Source organism: Phocoena phocoena, chromosome 2, assembly GCF_963924675.1.
Source record: "Phocoena phocoena chromosome 2, mPhoPho1.1, whole genome shotgun sequence".
In the NCBI taxonomy this organism is placed as follows: domain Eukaryota; kingdom Metazoa; phylum Chordata; class Mammalia; order Artiodactyla; family Phocoenidae; genus Phocoena; species Phocoena phocoena.
Window position 1 is genome coordinate 118665990 of NC_089220.1, and position 18989 is coordinate 118684978.

The following is an 18989-nucleotide window of genomic DNA, read 5'->3' on the forward strand; positions in this document are numbered from 1 at the left end:
GGTGTTAGGGAGCAATCTAATTTCATACTTTTACATGTACCTGTCCAGTTTTCCCAGCACCACTTATCGAAGAGGCTGTCCTTTCTCCACTGTACATTCCTGCCTCCTTTATCAAAGATAAGGTGACCACATGTGCGTGGGTTTATCTCTGGACTTTCTATCCTGTTCCATTGATCTTTCTGTTTTAGTGCCAGTACCATACTGTCTTGATTACTGTAGCTTTATAGTATAGTGTGAAGTCAGGGAGCCTGATTCCTCCAGCTCCGTTTTTCGTTCTCAAGACTGCTTTGCCTATTCGGGGCCTTTTGTGTTTCCATACAGATTGTGAAATTTATTGTTCTAGTTCTGTGAAAAATGCCAGTGGTAGTTTGATAGGGATTGTGTTGAATCTATAAATTGCTTTGGGTACTAGAGTCATTTTCACAATATTGATTCTTCCAATCCAAGAACATGGTATATCTCTCCATCTCTTTGTATCGTCTTTAATTTCTTTCATCAGTGTCTTATACTTTTCTGCATACGGGTCTTTTGTCTCCTTAGGTAGGTTTATTCCTAGATATTTTATTCTTTTTGTTGCAGTGGTAAATGGGAGTGTTTTCTTGATTTCACTTTCAGATTTTTCATCATTAGTGTATAGGAATGCGAGAGATTTCTGTGCATTAATTTTGTATCCTGCTACTTTACCAAATTCATTGATTAGCTCTAGTAGTTTTCTGGTAGCATCTTTAGGGTTCTCTATGTATAGTATCATGTCATCTGCCAACAGTGACAGCTTTACTTCTTCTTTTCCAATTTGGATTCCTTTTATTTCCTTTTCTTCTCTGATTGCTGTGGCTAAAACTTCCAAAACTGTGTTGAATAATAGTGGTGAGAGTGGGCAACCTTTTCTTGTTCCTGATCTTAGTGGAAATGCTTTCAGTTTTTCACCATTGAGGATGATGTTGGCTGTGGGCTTGTCATATATGGCCTTTATTATGTTGAGGAAAGTTCCCTCTCTGCCTACTTTCTGCAGGGTTTTTATCATAAATGGGTGTTGAATTTTGTCAAAAGCTTTCTCTGCATCTATTGAGATTATCATATGGTTTTTCTCCTTCAGTGTGTTAATATGGTGTATCACATTGATTTATTTGCATATATTGAAGAATCCTTGCATTCCTGGAATAAACCCCACTTGATCACGTTGTATGATCCGTTTAATATGCTGTTGGATTCTGTTTGCTAGTATTTTGTTGAGGATTTTTGCATCCATGTTCATCAGTGATATTGGCCTGTAGTTTTCTTTCTTTGTGACATCCTTGTGTGGTTTTGGTATCAGGGTGATGGTGGCCTCGTAGAATGAGTTTGGGAGTGTTCCTCCCTCTGCTATATTTTGGAAGAGTTTGAGAAGGATAGGTGTTAGCTCTTCTCTAAATGTTTGATAGAATTCGCCTGTAAAGTCGTCTGGTCCTGGGCTTTTGTTTGTTGGAAGATTTTTAATCACAGTTTCGATTTCAGTGCTTGTGATTGGTCTGTTCATATTTTCTGTTTCTTCCTGATTCAGCCTTGGCATGTTGTGCATTTCTAAGAATTTGTCCATTTCTTCCAGGTTGTCCAATTTATTGGCATAGAGTTGCTTGTAGTAATCTCTCATGATCTTCTATATTTCTGCAGTGTCAGTTGTTACTTCTCCTTTTTCATTTCTAATTTTATTGAGTCTTCTTGCTTTTTTTCTTGATGAGTCTGGCTAATGGTTTATCACTTTTGTTTATCTTCTCAAAGAACCAGCTTTTAGTTTTATTGATCTTTGCTATCGTTTCCTTCATTTCTTTTTCATTTATTTCTGATCTGATTTTTATGATTTCTTTCCTTCTGCTAACTTTGGGGTTTTTTTGTTCTTCTTTCTCTAATTGCTTTAGGTGCAAGGTTAGGTTGTTTATTCGAGATGTTTCCTGTTTTTTAAGGTAGGATTGTATTGCTATAAACTTCCCTCTTAGAACTGCTTTTCCTGCATCCCATAGATTTTGGGTTGTCGTGTCTCCATTGTCATTTGTTTCTAGGTATTTTTAAATTTCCTCTTTGATTTCTTCAGTGATCACTTCGTTATTAAGTAGTGTATTGTTTAGCCTCCATGTGTTTGTATTTTTTACAGATCTTTTCCTGTAATTGATATCTAGTCTCATGGCGTTGTGGTCGGAAAAGATACTTGATACAATTTCGATTTTCTTAAATTTACCAAGGCTTGATTTGTGACCCAAGATATGCTCTATCCTGGAGAATGTTCCATGAGTACTAGAGAAAAACGTGTATTCTGTTGTTTTTGGATGGAATGTTCTATAAATATCAATTAAGTCCATCCTGTTTAATGTATCATTTAAAGCTTGTGTTTCCTTATTTATTTTCATTTTGGATGATCTGTCCATTGGTGAAAGTGGGGCATTAAAGTCCCCTACTATGAATGTGTTATGTCGTTTTCCCCTTTTATGGCTGTTAGTATTTGCCTTATGTATTGAGGTGCTCCTATGTTGGGTGCATAAATATTTACAATTGTTATATCTTCTTGGATTGATCCCTTGATTATTATGTAGTGTCCTTCTTTGTCTCTTCTAATAGTCTTTATTTTAAAGTCTATTTTGTCTGTTACAAGAATTGCTACTCCAGCTTTCTTTTGGTTTCCATTTGCATGAAATATCTTTTTCCATCCCCTTACTTTCAGTCTGTATGTGTCTCTAGGTCTGAAGTGGATCTCTTGTAGACAGCAAATATATGGGTCTTGTTTTTGTATCCATTCAGCCAATCTGTGTCTTTTGGTGGGAGCATTTAGTCCATTTACATTTAAGGTAATTATCGATATGTATGTTCCTATTCCCATTTTCTATATTGTTTTGGGTTCGTTATTGTAGGTCTTTTCCTTCTCTTGTGTTTCCTGGCTAGAGAAGTTCCTTTAGCATTTGTTGTAAAACTGGTTTGGTGGTGCTGAATTCTCTCAGCTTTTGCTTGTCTGTAAAGGTTTTAATTTCTCCATCAAATCTGAATGAGATCCTTGCTGGGTAGAGTAATCTTGGTTTCAGGTTTTTCTCCTTCATCACTTTAAATATATTCTGCCAGTCCCTTCTGGCTTGCAGAGATTCTGCTGAAAGATCAGCTGTTAACCTTATGGGGATTCCTTTGTGTGTTATTTGTTGTTTTTCCCTTGCTGCTTTTAATATGCTTTCTTTGTATTTAATTTTTGACAGTTTGATTAATATGTGTCTTGGCGTATTTCTCCTTGGATTTATCCTGTATGGGACTCTCTGTGCTTCCTGGACTTGATTAACTATTTCCTTTCCCATATTAGGGACGTTTTCAACTATAATCTCTTCAAATGTTTTCTCAGTCCCTTTCTTTTTCTCTTCTTCTTCTGGAACCCCTATAATTCGAACGTTGGTGTGTTTAATGTTGTCCCAGAGGTCTCTGAGACTGTCCTCAGTTCTTTTCATTCTTTTTTCTTTATTCTGCTCTGCAGTAGTTATTTCCACTATTTTATCTTCCAGGTCACTTATCCGTTCTTCTGCCTCAATTATTCTGCTATTGATCCCATCTAGAGTTTTTTTCATTTCATTTATTGTGTTGTTCATCATTGTTTGTTTCAGCTTTAGTTCTTATAGGTCCTTGTTAAATGTTTCTTGCATTTTGTCTATTCTATTTCCAAGATTTTGAATCATCTTTACTATTATTATTCTGAATTCTTTTTCAGGTAGACTGCCTATTTTCTCTTCATTTGTTAGGTCTGGTGGGTTTTTATCTTGCTCCTTCATCTGCTGTGTGTTTTTGTGTCTTTTTATTTTGCTTATCTTACTGTGTTTGGGGTCTCCTTTTTGCAGGCTGCACTTTTGTAGTTCCCGTTGTTTTTGGTGTCTGTCCCCAGTGGCTAAGGTTGGTTCATTGGGTTGTGTAGGCTTCCTGGTGGAGGGGACTAGTGCCTGTGTTCTGGTGGATGAGGCTGGATCTTGTCTTTCTGGTGGGCAGGGCCACGTCTGGTGGTGTGTTTTGGGGTATCTGTGGACTTTTGATTTTAGGCAGCCTCTCTGCTAATGGGTAGGGTTGTGTTCCTGTCTTGCTAGTTGTTTGGCATAGGATGTTCAGCACTGTGGCTTGCTGGCCATTGAGTGAAGCTGGGTGCTGGTGTTGAGATGGAGATCTCTGGGAAATTTTCGCCGTTTGATATTATGTGGAGCTGGGAGGTCTCTTGTGGACCAGTGTCCTGACGTTGGCTCTCCCACCTCAGAGGCACAGCACTGACTCCTGGCTGCAGCACCAAGAGCCTTTCATCCACACGGCTCAGAATAAAAGGGAGAAAAAGTAGAAAGAAACACTTAGTAGAAGTAGAAAGAAAGAAAGAAAGGAGGGAGGAAAGGAGGGAGGGAGGGAGGAAGGAAGAAAGGATGGAAGGAAGAAAAAAAGAAAGAAAGAAGATAAAGTAAAATAAAGTAAGATAAAACAATAAAGTTATTAAAATAAAAAAAATTATTATTAAGAGAAAAAAAACAATGGACGGATAGAGCCCTAGGACAAATGGTGGAAGCAAAGCTATACAGACAAAATCTCACATAGAAGCATACACATACACACTCACAAAAAGAGGAAAAGGGGAAAAAATCATAAATCTTGCTCTCAAAGTCCACCTCCTCAATTTGTGATGATCCGTTGTCTAAAGGAGGGAAGGAAGGAAAGAAAGAACGAAGATAAAGTAAAATAAAATAATTAAAATAAAAAGTAATTATTAAGAAAAATTTTTTTGAAAAACGGACAGATAGAACCCTCGGACAAATGGTGGAAGCAAAGCTATACAGACAAAATCTCACACAGAAGCATACACATACGCACTCACAAAAAAGAGGAAAAGGGGAAAGAAACATAAATCTTGCTCTCAAAGTCCATCTCCTTAATTTGGGATGATTCTTTGTCTCTTCATGTATTCCACAGATGCAGCGTACATCAGATTGATTGTGGAGCTTTAATCCACTGTTTCTGAGGCTGCTGGGAGAGATTTCCCTTTCTCTTCTTTGTTCTCACAGCTCACAGGGGCTCAGCTTTGGATTTGGCCCCGCCTCTGCATGTAGGTCGCCGGAGGGCATCTGTTCTTTGCTCAGACAGGATGGGGTTAAAGGAGCAGCTGTTTTGGGAACCCTGGCTCACTCAGGCTGGGGGGAGGGAGGGGTACGGAGTGCGGGGTGACCATGCGGCGGCAGAGGCCATCATGACGTTGCACCAGCCTGAGGCACGCCGTGCATTCTCCCGGGGAAGTTGTCCCTGGATCCCGGGACCCTGGCAGTGGCTGGCTGCACAGGCTCCCCTGAAGGAGGGTGTGGATAGTGACCTGTGCTCGGACACAGGCTTCTTGGTGGCTGCAGCAGCAGCCTTAGCATCTCATGCTCGTCGCTGGGGTCCGCGCTTTTAGCCGCGGCTCGCGCCCGTCTCTGGAGCTCCTTTAAGCAGCGTTCTTAATCCCCTCTCCTCGCGCACCAGGAAACAAAGAGGGAACCTTGCCTCTTCGGCAGGTCCAGACTTTTCCCCGGACTCCCTCCCGGCCAGCCGTGGCGCACTAACCCCCTGCAGGCTGTGTTCACGCCGCCAACCCCAGTCCTCTCCCTGCCTCTGACCGAAGCCCGAGCCTCAGCTCCCAGCCCCGCCCACCCCAGCGCGGGAGCAGACAAGCCTCTCGGGCTGGTGAGTGCTGGTCGGCACCGATCCTCTATTCGGGTATCTCTCCGCTTTGACCCCCACATCCGTGTTACTGTGCTCTCCACTGCGGCACCAAAGCTTCCGCCTCCGCCACCCGCAGTCTCCGCCCGCAAAGGGGCTTCCTAGTGTGTGGAAACCTTTCCTCCTTCACAGCTCCCACCCACTGGTGCAGGTCCCGTCCCTATCCTTTTGTCTCTGTTTATTCTTTTTCCTTTTGCCCTACCCAGGTACGTGGGGGGTTTCTTGCCTTTTGGGAGGTCTGAAGTCTTCTGCCAGCGTTCAGTAGGTGTTCTGTAGGAGTTATTCCACGTGTAGATGTATTTCTGGTGTATCTGTGGGGCGGAAGGTGATCTACGCATCTTACTCTTCCGCCATCTTCCCGGAAGCCTCTCTGTGAAGCAAATTTTTAAAGTGTAGAGTACTAAGAAAAGGTAATGGGTTATAATATGATATTTTACTACAGTACATTAATGCACTCAAGACCAACTATTTATATACTAAATGGTTCCAGGCAACTTTTTGAATTCTTATTTATTCTTGAAATAATTTTAATTCTCACCCGTCACTTATTCGTGTCAGCAGATGCTTCTTCCTGTTGTCAGTTTATCTATCTCCAGCAGTCTCCTAATTTGCTGATTCCAATCCACTTTGTTAGACTTGCTTCTGAAATGTGAATTGGTAGACTGAGTTGGAGCTTGCAGAACTTTGCTGTGAATAATTGACATCAGTTTTGTAGAAAGACTGGGCACTCTATGAGGGCAAGGGTGTGTCTGACTCATTCACTACCCCTCTCCCCGAGCCTAACACAGCACTTGGCCAGAGTAGATGCTCAGTAGATTTTTGATGAATGAATTGATTTGTCTGCTCAGCGGTCTGCCTGCTCACTGCCTGGTTCTTGGCTGCGTTCCAGGTGGTCACAGTTGGAGGACGGGGGCCTTCTGGGTGAGGAGAATCAGTCTGTTTTCCATTTACATAACATGATAGAGTCTCCATAGGCCTTCCTAGCCACTCTCCTTGGGATCTTTGAAGTGAATACAGCAGTTGTCATTTCACAGGTGTGAAATCTGCAAACTCTCCCCAGGCCGACTGCATTTCTTGACCAGACTTAGAACTACTCAATAGCCTACCTCCACTTCCCTTTTCTTCTTCTTTAAATTTAACTGTTGGGAAAAACTATTCAGGTCATACCAAGGATTAACATTATAAATATATTATAGATGATAGCAGTTGTTTCAAAAATGTAAGACCAGATTTGCAGGCACTCAAAACCCAGAAGGCAGCTGACTACATAACCATCACAAGAGGGCCCTCGTTTCGGAGTCACATGTTCCAACAGTTCACTCCTGAGAATCTAGCCCCATTGCCAACCGTTCCTCTCTTTCAAGTTCTTAGGTCTGATCATTTGAGACAAGCCCTTAGCACAGCACAGCCCATAGCAGAGAACTGGTTATTTGATAGCTAGCCAAACAGAATATAGGGTTTTGAAGAAAGGCCTTTTGTGTTGGTTTAATCTGTATATGTCAGTTGGTTTAGTCTGTTTAGAATGACAGTATGTCATCCTCATCTTCATCTGGGCTGGCAAAGTTGTGTGAGAAGCTGGCTGGCAGCCAGTCATTGGAATGAGCTCAGGTGACAGAGAGCCCCTCTGCCTAGTAAGGGGCAGCATCATGAGTGTCTGATAGACCTGGACAGGCCTGAGAGGTGAGAGAAAAGCCAGCAGTCAGTCGTAAGAGTTTTCCAGGCCCAGCTCCATAAGTGACTGGCTGGCGGACCTGCGACAAGTCTTTCAAACTTTCTGAGCATTCGATCTCTTCTTATAAAAGAGTATAGTCATCCCTGTCTGCCCACCTCACAGGGTGTTTAGAGACTCAGACAATGTAGGGAAAGGGGCTTTATAGACTGTTGAGTAATGTCTCCGCCAGTGACAGGCTTTCTGTTGTGTTGGGTGTTGCTGAGGTTCTGGCAACGTGATATCCTAGAAGATTTTGGATTCTTTCACATCAAGTGAGAGACCAGTGTCACCCACCACCCACAAAGGAGGAGGATTTTTTCCAGACCTCTCTTTATAACCAGGCCAGGGAGCCCTGAGTTTGTGCCTAGGATGCTGAGGATCTCAAGCCCAACTTCCTTCTAGAATAGGAGACAGAGCATCACAAAATCCATTCTTTAGGGATGTCTTAGTTCGGGCTGCAATAACAAAGTTCCATAGACTGGGTAGCTTATAAACAATAGAAATTTGTTTCTCACAGTTCTGGAAGCTGGAAGTCCAAGGTCAGGGTGCCAGCCTGTTCAGGTTCTGAGGAGGGCCCTCTTCCAGGTTACAGACTACCAACTTCTCATCGTATCCTCACATGGCAGAAAGAGGACTAGAGAGCCCTCTGGGGTCTCTTTTATAAGGGTATTAATCCCATTCATGAGGGCTCCACCCTCATGATCTAATCACCTCCCAAAGGCCCCCACCTCCTGATGCCATCACATGAGGGTTAGGATTTCAACATAAGAATTGGTGTGGGCTTCCCTTGTGGTGCAGTGGTTGAGAGTCTGCCTGTCGATGCAGGGGACACGGGTTCGTGCCCCGGTCCGGGAAGATCCCACATGCCGCGGAGCGGCTGCGCCCGTGAGCCATGGCCACTGAGCCTGCGCATCCAGAGCCTGTTGCTCTGCAACAGGAGAGGCCACAACAGTGAGAGGCCCGCGTACCGCAAAAAAAAAAAAAAAAAAAAAAAAAAGAATTGGAGTGGGGGGGATGCAAACATTCAGTCTATGACAAGGGACTAGCTATGCAGACTTAAGGCAACATGATGTGGAGACCATTGAGGCCCCTGAGTGAGAAAACGGCATCTATACCTCATGAGAAGAGATTGTGGTATGATTCTCCCCCAAGGTAAGGCACAGAAGAATTTGTTAAGTAGGGACCCTCTGTCACTTTGATTCATTCATTCCAGTAACTTTGATGTGCCTAGCCCTGTAACAGAGCAATGGAGGACAGAAGAGTAAAAGATACAGTTCCTGCCCTTCTGGAACTAGGAATTAAGCTACACACACTTAAATATGTAATAGCTGCTGCCTTGTCTTTGGGTTGAAAAGGAGAGGCATTCTCAGGCTGTGCTACCTGGGAAGACTTCCTGGGCTTAAGGATTTCCTCAAGCGCTTGGAGGGAAGCTCCTCCTGGGTCTGAATCAGGAGGCCACAACACCAGCCTATTAGCTTTGGCCCTTCCTGCTCTGTCTTCAGATTGACAAGTCTAGCACAACAGGCTCAAAACACACACACACAGAGTAAGCTAAGACTGTTTCTCTGTACCACTACCTGCATTTCTTGGATCGTACTTATGCTAGGATTTTCTTTTCAGAGCCTTCAGAATGCACTTCCTACCCCACCACCACGAGATCCTAGCTGCATCCCCAGCACTGTTTGCATAGCTGTCTCCTGTGCAGACAGGGCCAGGGAGAGGCCGCCACAATGGCTTTCCAGGTGGCATGAAGCTTGCTGATGAGTCCCAGCCAGAGCAGGGCCTGCTGCTGCCAGATGCCCTGTTCTAATGAGCAGCCCTTATGGAGAGATGGGGGTGGGATGATGGAAAGCATTCATTAGGGCTAACGCTGGGAGGGGACTTCTGGTCCTGCAAGTGTAGGGAAGCCATATCCGGCAGGAGAAGACTCAGAGCAGCAGAGCTGGTGAGCTAACCAAACGCTCATAACTAACATTGTTTTTTATTAATGCATTGTGGTCACGGACACTGTCTCATTTGATCCTCATGTAAACCCTGAAGGCTGCCATCTACCTCTATTTTATTGAAAGAACACTGAGGCTCAAACTGGTTAACTGATCAGAGCCAGGCCTAGAGCCCAGGGCTACCTAACACCAAGCACCTTTGAGCCTGCAGATTCATGGCTTATGCCCACTGAGAGACAACTGACCCAGTCACTTCTAAAATCCACCTGGTTAGTGAGGGTAGCCTGCTAATGAAACTTTATTCTGGCCAGGGGTGATGAGGAATCAGACCTGAGCTATGGATTGAATTGTATCCCCCCAAAATTCATATGTGACTGTACTTGGAGATAGGGCTTTTAAGAGTTAATTAAGGTTAAACGAGGTCATGAGGGTGGGGTCCTAATGTGATAGGATTGGTGGCCTTATAAGAAGAGGAAGAGAGAGATCTCTCTTTCCATGTGCACTCACTAAGGAAAGGCCACATGAGGACACACTGAGGCGTCAAGTCTGCAAACCAGGAAGAGAGCGCTCACCAGAACCCAACCATGCTGCACTCTGATCTCAGACTTCCAGGCTCCTGAACTGTTCAAAAATAAATTTCTGTCATTTAAGACACCTAGTCTATAGTATTTTGTAATGGCAGCCTGGGCAGACAAAGACAGGCTGGTTATTGAACCTAGGCGTTTCTTCTCTCCACCTAAAATTCCTCCACCTACAATTCTCGGTGCTCAAATCTGATCTAGCCTTGAAGGTCCAGCCCACCCTCTTAGTGCAGCCTTTCTCGCCTAAGGAAGGAGGTGAGGGGTCCCCTAGTACCTTATCCTTCCCTCTCTGATGACCCAGGCTCCTTTGCATCATTTTCTACTGTGGACATACTTCATCTCCCTGAGAGCTAAACCTTGATTCCTGTCCATGTCCCCGACAGCATTTGGCACACAGGCGGCACTCAGCAAACGTCCTCTGAATTTAGAGCTCTCTTCTGGCTCTCTCACTCAGTGTACCCAGATTATGCTTCACTTGGTAGGAAGTACAAAGACTGGAGCCAGAAGGCTTAGTGGGTAGTCAGGGATCAACAGATGAAAGAATCAACGTGTCCACTTGTCTACTCCAGATTCCTTTTATTTTTATTTTTTTTCCCAGATGCCTTTTTAATGCCAGCACTCAGATTCTCTTGGCCCTCTTTCCACAGGCTATAGCACACGTTGGCAGCATGCAACTTTCCTATTTCTAAAGCCCCTTCTTCCCAGAATTGTTGATAGTTCCAAAAAGAAAAGGAAGTGAGGGTCTCTCTCCCACTTCCTCTCTTACCCTCTCCCTACTCCCTCTCCCAACCCCTTGCCAATGATACCAAAGAAAAAGGTGGTGAATGCCAGGGCATTTGGGTAAAAGGTGTCTTTCTTCAGTGACTGAGGAATTAGGCCCACTGGCCTTTGCTTAGAAGACCAAAGGAGAATTCTCTCCAGAGAATGATTGATAGAGACTGAATCCAAGAAGGCCTCAAAGTGCTAAGAACATAAGAGAGATCTTATGTTCTACTACAGTCAAGTAGTTTCTGTGACTTGTCTTAAATTCAAAATGCAGGAATCTAATTTTCAGTGAGAAAGAGTGTATTAAAGACCCAGAACCCTTGGTCGTGTTCTCTTTCTTTATTTGTATGCTGGCGACACAGGTTAAGTTCACTTCGTGAAAAATCAAGCTATTAATGGGTGTGTGTGTTATACTTCAATGAAAAGTATACTTTTTAAAAAATTAAAACCCAAAGCAACTGAGCTATTGCTTAGGTCACACAACTAGTTGGTGACTAGAGTGAAGGCAGGAACTCAGATCTCCTAGTTCTTCTTAAGTTAGTACCTATTTTAGAATCACACCTAAGAGCAAGAGGCAAATTCAGTTTCAGTCTCTTTTGATCTGAATGTTGCTAGAAATTCCCTTGGTTTCCTTGGAGCCCTACTCTGCATCTGAAAATGGACATCATGTTTGAGAGGAGGTTTCTCATTACTACTGAGGCCACACCAGCTCCCTACCTACGGTCTCTGATGACTGTGGCCACCAAAGAAATCTACAGGCAGGTCACATCCTTCCCTTGGTGCAGTACTCTGGAAAGGGGCTCTGTGAAAAGCTTCTTTATATTTGTGTTGGCCTGTGTGTCCTGAAAGGAAGGGCAGGTGGCCTGGCCAGATTCAGGCTAGTACCGCCTTAGGCCTGATTGGCAACCCTTTATCTGGACAAAGGTGACAGACCAGCAGTTATTGATTTAGTTGCAGCTCCATGAGGAAGGCATATAGAGAGACATATTTACATCATATTGTATGTCTGAGATTTCTCTTATGTACGTTTCTTTCATTCAGCAAGAACTTCATGTCCCGTGATGACACTCTATTGACTTTCTACTGATTTTGGAAAGCTTAAGTAGTCCAAGGTGACATTTGACCTACCCCCTAAGGCCTGGGAGTGAGTGGATGAAATAAAACTGAATGATGCCTTCATCCCCTAATCTGTCAAAAGCCCCTCAGGAAACTCTCTCCTGGTACCCAAGGCCCTGAGCATTGAGGTCAGGCTGTTTGCATCCCAGCCTTGCTTCCCTGCCCCTACAGGAAGTGTAGCCTAATTCAGATGACTGTTTAGCTGTGCTCATGACATCAAACCGCCATTGCTCTGTGCCAAGAGCCCACCTGAATTATCCAGGAGTCTCGCCAGCTGAGTCTCAGTGCTACAGGTTGGCCACTTCCGGGGTCTCCTAATCCTGTCTCCCCACAATGTCTGAAGTGTGATTTGAGGGACAGTGACAACTACATGTCCTACTCTGGCTCACAGTCAAGCCAAGGGGTGTGGCTCTCACGGACTGGACCCCTTACCTATAATCTGGTTGAGTCCTGTCATAGTAAGTCCTGTGGGTAGAACTCCTTACCCCACAGTAACCAAACTGCCTGCCTCCATTTGTGTCTTCTGCAGTCTCAGGACTTAAAGCTAGTGGCCTCTGGCAGGTCATCTCACTACACTGCTGGTGACCTCTGTAAACTCACTTTTTAAACAGGCAACTGATAGCCAGCCCTGTTCCCAGAGGGGACTGACCCCCAAGGGGCTCTGCCTCACCCCAGCGAGAGTCAGGAGTCCAGGTGGAATAAGTTATGGTTAAGCTCTCATGTTCTGGGCTAATTTACCAGGAACCAGGAGTTGTCATCTTTGAGTTAACATTGTGCCTGTGCTAGCCAGACTGTCCAGTTTAATGTCTTTTCAATCGGTGAGTCTTCCAATAATAGCATTTTAACAGTGAAGTTCCAAAGAAAAAACTTGTTCTTAATTTTTGTCCAAAGGGAGAAAAGAGACTTCTAATAATGGTGTCATTATAAATTCTAAAGTGATGATCATTTGGCTGTGCTACAAAATGTGTGGCTAATAATTAAAATAAAGATTTAAGCAAATGCTTTATCAATAAAGTGGATGATAGGGCATCTCTTTCTCAGCCAGTGTCAGAAATGGCAGCATATAGCCATGTGCTGAATTGTCACACTGCAAGTCTTTAAAATTCCTGCTGGATTGGAAGGTATTAACAAGTCCCTATCAACCTTCTCTAAAGGTTTTTGATGTCATTTTAGCTATTGAACTAAAATATGTGAACTATTACTTTGTTGATTTTCTTCTTAAACCAAACTGCATTATCCTCTGAGAGTGTGTTCTTAAAGTATTGTTAAAAGTACTTTGAAAACTTGTAAATCCCTGTAATTTATGTTTCTCCTGCCTCTGCTGTTTCATTCTGTCCTTCTGGTTTTAATTTGAATGCAGTCCTGTCTGGGTGTGTACCTGTAAAACTGTGTTTTTCCAAGTACAATTTACGGTCTTGACCTTAGATTTTACAGTGTTCCTAACCTTCCGTGAGCTTCCTCCTATACCAAGAAGTGGGCTTTGGGTCACCCAGCTCTTTTATATTAGAACAGTCTAATCAAGGTTACTTGAAACAGATCTGATTTTGACATTTCTTAGTTTATCATGTAGGCCTAGGGAGTAAGTTAGGAGGGCTTCCCTGCAAGCCCATTAATTGCATTGCCCCATTTCTTAAAATGTACACAGTTGTAAACCTAGACTGCTTCAAGACAACAGTCTCATTTATCTAAACAATTCTCCTTTTAGACTCAGTGGCACTGATGGAAACATAGATAAGCTGTATGGATCGGAGGAAGGAACTTTTGGAGCCTGTGTTTGCTGAAACTGTTCGATTCCCTTTACAATCCGCTTTTCTTTCCAAGGGTTTGTCTGCATACAGAATAGATCTATCTGTGTTCAATATATTCCGTGAGCTAGGTTAGTGGGCAGGACTATAGGAAAGGGTATCTTTCTTGTGAGTGAGCTCTTTGCAGGTTTTAAGGAATATGGCTGTTTTGCTTTAAGGGGAAGAGTGAAGGGTGGGGCACTCTGTTAAAGCAGTGTGTATCCCAAACCCATTTCACAGACACCCTCTCTCCATGATAAATGCGTGATTCCTCGTGGATTATAAGAATTTTTAAATGGGTGCAGAACTTTTGGAATCTTTTCCCTTAAGTTAGGAAATGAGATTTCTTTCTTTTCTGCTCCTTTCAAATATCACTTAAGTTAAGCTCTGGTAAGGAGTTTAGGAGTCTTTTTCTTTCCTCCTTACACTTATTCAGCATGTTCTCCATGGTTCTTACTGGCACTACTGGCCGGGGAAGGGGGACACAGGGCAGGCAGCCCGGGGCTTTTTGGCAGCTGACCTGGGGTTCCTGCTCTGTTTCAGGTCATCGTGCAGTCCGGCCGCCACCCCACGGTGCTGCAGAAGCTTTGCCAGTTGCCCTTCCAGTATTTCAGTGACCCACGGCTGATCAAAGTGCTGTTCCCTTCACTTATCGCTGCTTGTTACAACAATCTTCAGAACAAGATCATTCTGGAGCAGGAGATGAGCTGTGTTCTACTGGCCACGTTCATTCAGGTACCTTCTGTGTTATGCCTAATTCTCTGGCTCTGTGTGTAAGCTAATGCAATTGAAAAGTCAAAGCGAACCAGCTGTTTATTCTTGCCATCCACGCTACCTTTTAAAAATTTCACATATTTCTGTGCTTGAAATTAATTTCTAAAATATCATGATAGTAAAACTGGGGTTTGGGTGTTGTATCATTTCTACTTGGAGGATTTCAAGAAAAGGGTATTTTTCCAGTTAATGAAATGGTAAGCCTGCACTAAGGAAATGTTTTATAAAAGACTTCTTTAAGGCTTTAACTGTTAATTCATCTTGCTTTTTGTCTATTTATAGGGAAAAGGTTATGATTGCTGAAGAAAGATCAATTAAAATGTCAGTTTATTTGTAAATTTTTAAATAAATATTTAAAGTAAATTTTTAAATAAATAAATACACACAGCCTGTGTGTGTATAATAAAAATCTGTTACGTTGCTTTTTCTTAAATCTAAAACTTTTAAGTATGGCCTTATATTTTTCTGATCCAGTTAAATTCTGTAGGACTGGAATCAGAATCTTCCATTTTCCTTCAAATGTTCCACCCTAAAACCAATCTGTTTTTGTTCCATGATGCACATGTGATTAATAGACAGTGTTTTCTGTTCATAATAATGAAACAGAAAGCAGAGCTCTGTATTGTTATTGTTCCTTATTCTGGCTAATATACAAATATCACTTTTGAAAGGGTGTAACTGTGCCCAGCTGGCTGGGATGGCTAAAGAGTCCCCCAAGCCTTCTTCACCTTAGATGGCAATCGGTGGCTTACATTTCTTAAACTATCCTCTATTAGATGATCAGTTAATAAACATACTAGATCAATTGTTTAGAAATGTTTTATTTTCGGCTTAATTGTTCTGTTTGAGTCTGGATTCCAATTTCTGAAAATTTTTTCAAAGATATTCAGATCTATAGGTAGGGTACAGATTTTTCAAAGAACATCTTGTGATTAATAATTAAAATCTTAATGAATTTTCATATTAACATTTAGGATTCTTCAGATATTCTTACAGCCTTAGGATTAAATTTAAACAGAAAATATGTTACAGAGAATTTTAAGACTGTGATCTTAAAATTCATTCTTTCTTTCATTCACTAATTTTTTAGTGCCCTCGGTGTGCTGGGCACTGCTCTAGGCACTGGAAATACAGCAGCAAATAACACAGATACAAATTCCCTCCTTTAAGGGTCTTTCATTAGAATGGGGGGAGTCAAAACAAAAAACAAATAAATAAGTAAAATAAATAGCATGTCAGATGGTACTAAGTGCTGTGGAGAAAAGTAAGGCAAGAAAGGGGGACAGGGACTGCCAGGGAGGTGATATGCAGTTTTTCATGGCATGAGCAGAGAGGCCTCAACCAGGACAGTGATTGTTGAACCAAGAGAGTGATTGTTGAGCAAAGACAATTTTGCATCTGTGCCAACTTAGTCCCTTACATTTTCAACTGCTTGGAAAACAATTTATAAAACTATAAATGGTATAAGAATCTGAAGTAAGGATCATATATATTATTTTCATCTGGTGTTGATCTCGGAGTACTTCTAATTCAACTCTCCTCCATTACAGTTAACACACAATTAAATGTAATTTAATGTAAATGTAACACATTTAACATACATTTTATTTTAGCACACAGATTTTATAAATACTACAGAAATTTCTTATAATGCTTATTTGGGATAGCACTTTAGATTGCTGGAGTTAAATCAAGTTTGGTTTTTTTCTATAAATAACTGTGCTCAAGGGAATGAAAATACATTGGATTTTAGTTTATAAAATGGTTCTTCAAGGTCCCCTGTGTTAGATGATTAATAGTTACTAGAAAATTATATTTAAAATAAGAGCTAGTAGTTTGTCCTAGGTTCCTGAAACTTTACATATTATAGATGACATTTTTCATGTTCCATCTAAGAGTAAAATTACTAGACTTTAAGATTTAGCTGCAGAATGGATGTTAAAAGATGTTAAAAAAAAATAGTTGCCTCAGAATCCAGAAGCATTTTTAAAGCCACGCTCAGCAAAATTCTCTGTCCAAAGCATTGGTATTAAAAAAACACTTTTCTCGTTTCACACAGGATTTTGCACAGACTCCGGGTCAGGCAGATACCCAGTCTTATCAGCCCAAAGGTACGTCTCTATTGAAATTAAATGTCATGTGTTTGTTAGCTGGACATTTCTCACTCAACCCTCTGAAACTGTTAGAGAAATCAGTTTATTACATCACCTAAAATATTTGAGATTCGGATACCAAATATATTTCAGGGAATAAAGAAATTGATTTTGTCATCAAGCATGAGTACATCAGAATATACAGAGAAATCTATGGAAGTAAAAGAAAACCACAAAACGTCTTTATGTAATTTATACTCACCTCATGCAAGGTATAATAAATGGCGAATAATTACTAAAGAGCTACTTTGCAATACAAGAGACAATCAGATCATTAATATTGGCCTACATTATCACATAAATGCTGAAATCACATACATTTGGTTCCATGTTCAGAATAAAATCGTCATTGGTAGTAGCCCATACATCCCCCTAAATTCAAGTACTTGAATTTTTTATTGAAAATAAAAGTGTAAAATTGTTCTACATGATGAAAAAGCCATAAGATGAGCACAGCACATTTCAGGGGCCAAAAGATTTACAAGGTTTTTTTTCCCTATAGCATTCCTGCTGAGGTGAGTCCTGTGATCAGAGCTGAGATGTAGAATTTTAAAGTGCATATTTACTTTTTGAAATATTCTGCTACCCACACTGTAATTGAGAAGTACAAGTTGCTCTTTGTCTGGCTCTCGTGACAGCATCTCTGATTAATGAGACCTTAATCCAGATTTTCCCCAATTCTTCCATTAGTTTGATAGTCTTTAAAGTGGCCAGAGGTCTACTCCCAGCAAAACCCTATGGGGCACCCATTCAGTAGCCTTTCCTTGGGAGAAGGGGAGGGCACCCTGGGGTGTGTGTGTCTGTCTGTCTGTCTCACACACACACATTATTTATAGTGGGCAGGTGTTGAAAAGTACGTAAAAGAGAATATAACTAAAACTGTAACAATATGAAAAAATGTCATGTTTTATTGATTCAGGCACTCAGAGAAGTAAATAGAAAGCTATGCCCCTTTTTAGAAATTCAAGTCAACATCATAGTTGGTACCATTTGTCTAAGCCTGCATGAGTGTGCAAGTTCACTTCTGCCCTGACTCAGTGACAGCATTTTTTTTAAGCTGTTGGAGGCTAGAGAGAAATCAGCATAATTTGTTACTATACCTTATAAAACAATGTTTTAAATTTTGAATTTATGAAAATGCCTAGAAAAATCTTCTAATGTATTTTTTAATTTATTTTTTAATTGTACAGCAATTTTTTTGCCAGTAAGAAGTATAGACATTCTTTTTTCTTCCTCTTTCTCCTGACGTAAGGATGAGTCACAATTTGCTGCCTATCTGGCAGGCGAAGTCCCAGGGGCTGACTCTGTCTGCTTGGTTTCAACCTTCTTTCCTTTTCCAAGGGACCATCTTCTCTGGCTTTCATGCTTTCCCCAATGTGGATTTACTATGGGTTAATCCACAAACCAACAAATAGGGAACTGTTCTCTGCTTTGCTTAGAAAAAGTCATCACTCTACTGGTGACAGCTCATAATATGCTTACTTGATTTTAAAAAATGATGATGCCACACTAAGTTGCCAGTTTGCACCTTGGACATCTGTTCCCCTTTTGCTTAGATTAAATCCCCCCAAAATGTTTCAAGATGTTTCAAGATGTTGAGTTCATTGCCCAGGTGAACCTCTAAGTTCTAAGTGTAAAGCAGCTCCTGGCAGCACCACATTCTTATTGCTGAGGAAGAATTCTGTTTTTCAAATACTCGCTGCTAGATGACTGGCTGGCCAGGAGATCGTTTGTTTCAAGAGCCAGTAAGGCTCCTGACAAGGTCCCTCTGCTTTGTTAGGTGACTGAGTGCCAGACTGGAGCATTTTTAAAGTTATGTTTAAACTAAAATCATGTTTTAGATTAAATAGACTATTTTAGAAAATAACGGTAAAGTTTACATACAGATTTAGCCTTTCAAGGCTAACTTAAGGATGGAATACATGACTGTCACTTTATGTTGTTTACCATACTTATTTACTTATTTTCTTACTCCAGAGTCCAAAAACAATGTTTTTCACAATGTTTTACATAGGGGTTAATGTCTGAATAGGTTAGAAGCATGAAATAGATTGTGATTAAAATATATATTATATATTTTATACTATAATAGATATAGATCAGTTACCTTTACTTAAATTTGCATCATGATTTACTTGAAGAGTAAGTCTCCATTTTGTACTCAGATATCAAAATAATTTTCATTTCTTACATTTTGAAGAATTTAACTCTTTTTAATTTTACTCTTCTTTTTTTTCTCTCTCAGGAAAATGCCTTGGTTCCCAAGACTATCTTGAGCTGGCTAACAGATTTCCTCAGCAGGCCTGGGAAGAAGCTCGACAGTTTTTCTTAAAAAAAGAGAAAAAATAAATGTTTTGGTTGGTTGTATATTTGAGTACCCTCATTAATATTTTAAACTGATCAAACATTCTAACTGTTCCTCAAGAAGTTCATTTTCACAT

The 18989-nt window shown here is 41.3% G+C and overlaps 1 protein-coding gene across 2 annotated transcripts in view; it reads left to right on the plus strand.

Moving 5' to 3' along the window:
• Positions 1-18897, plus strand: part of SCAPER (S-phase cyclin A associated protein in the ER) — a 467237-nt gene extending 448340 nt beyond the window's left edge. For both annotated transcript variants that reach the window (XM_065871326.1, XM_065871328.1), the window contains 3 exons: positions 14165-14356; positions 16455-16506; positions 18794-18897. In XM_065871326.1, the coding sequence (XP_065727398.1) occupies positions 14165-14356; positions 16455-16506; positions 18794-18897 (348 nt within the window). The remainder of the gene's footprint in view (positions 1-14164; positions 14357-16454; positions 16507-18793) is intronic.
• Positions 18898-18989: the final 92 nt, after the last annotated feature.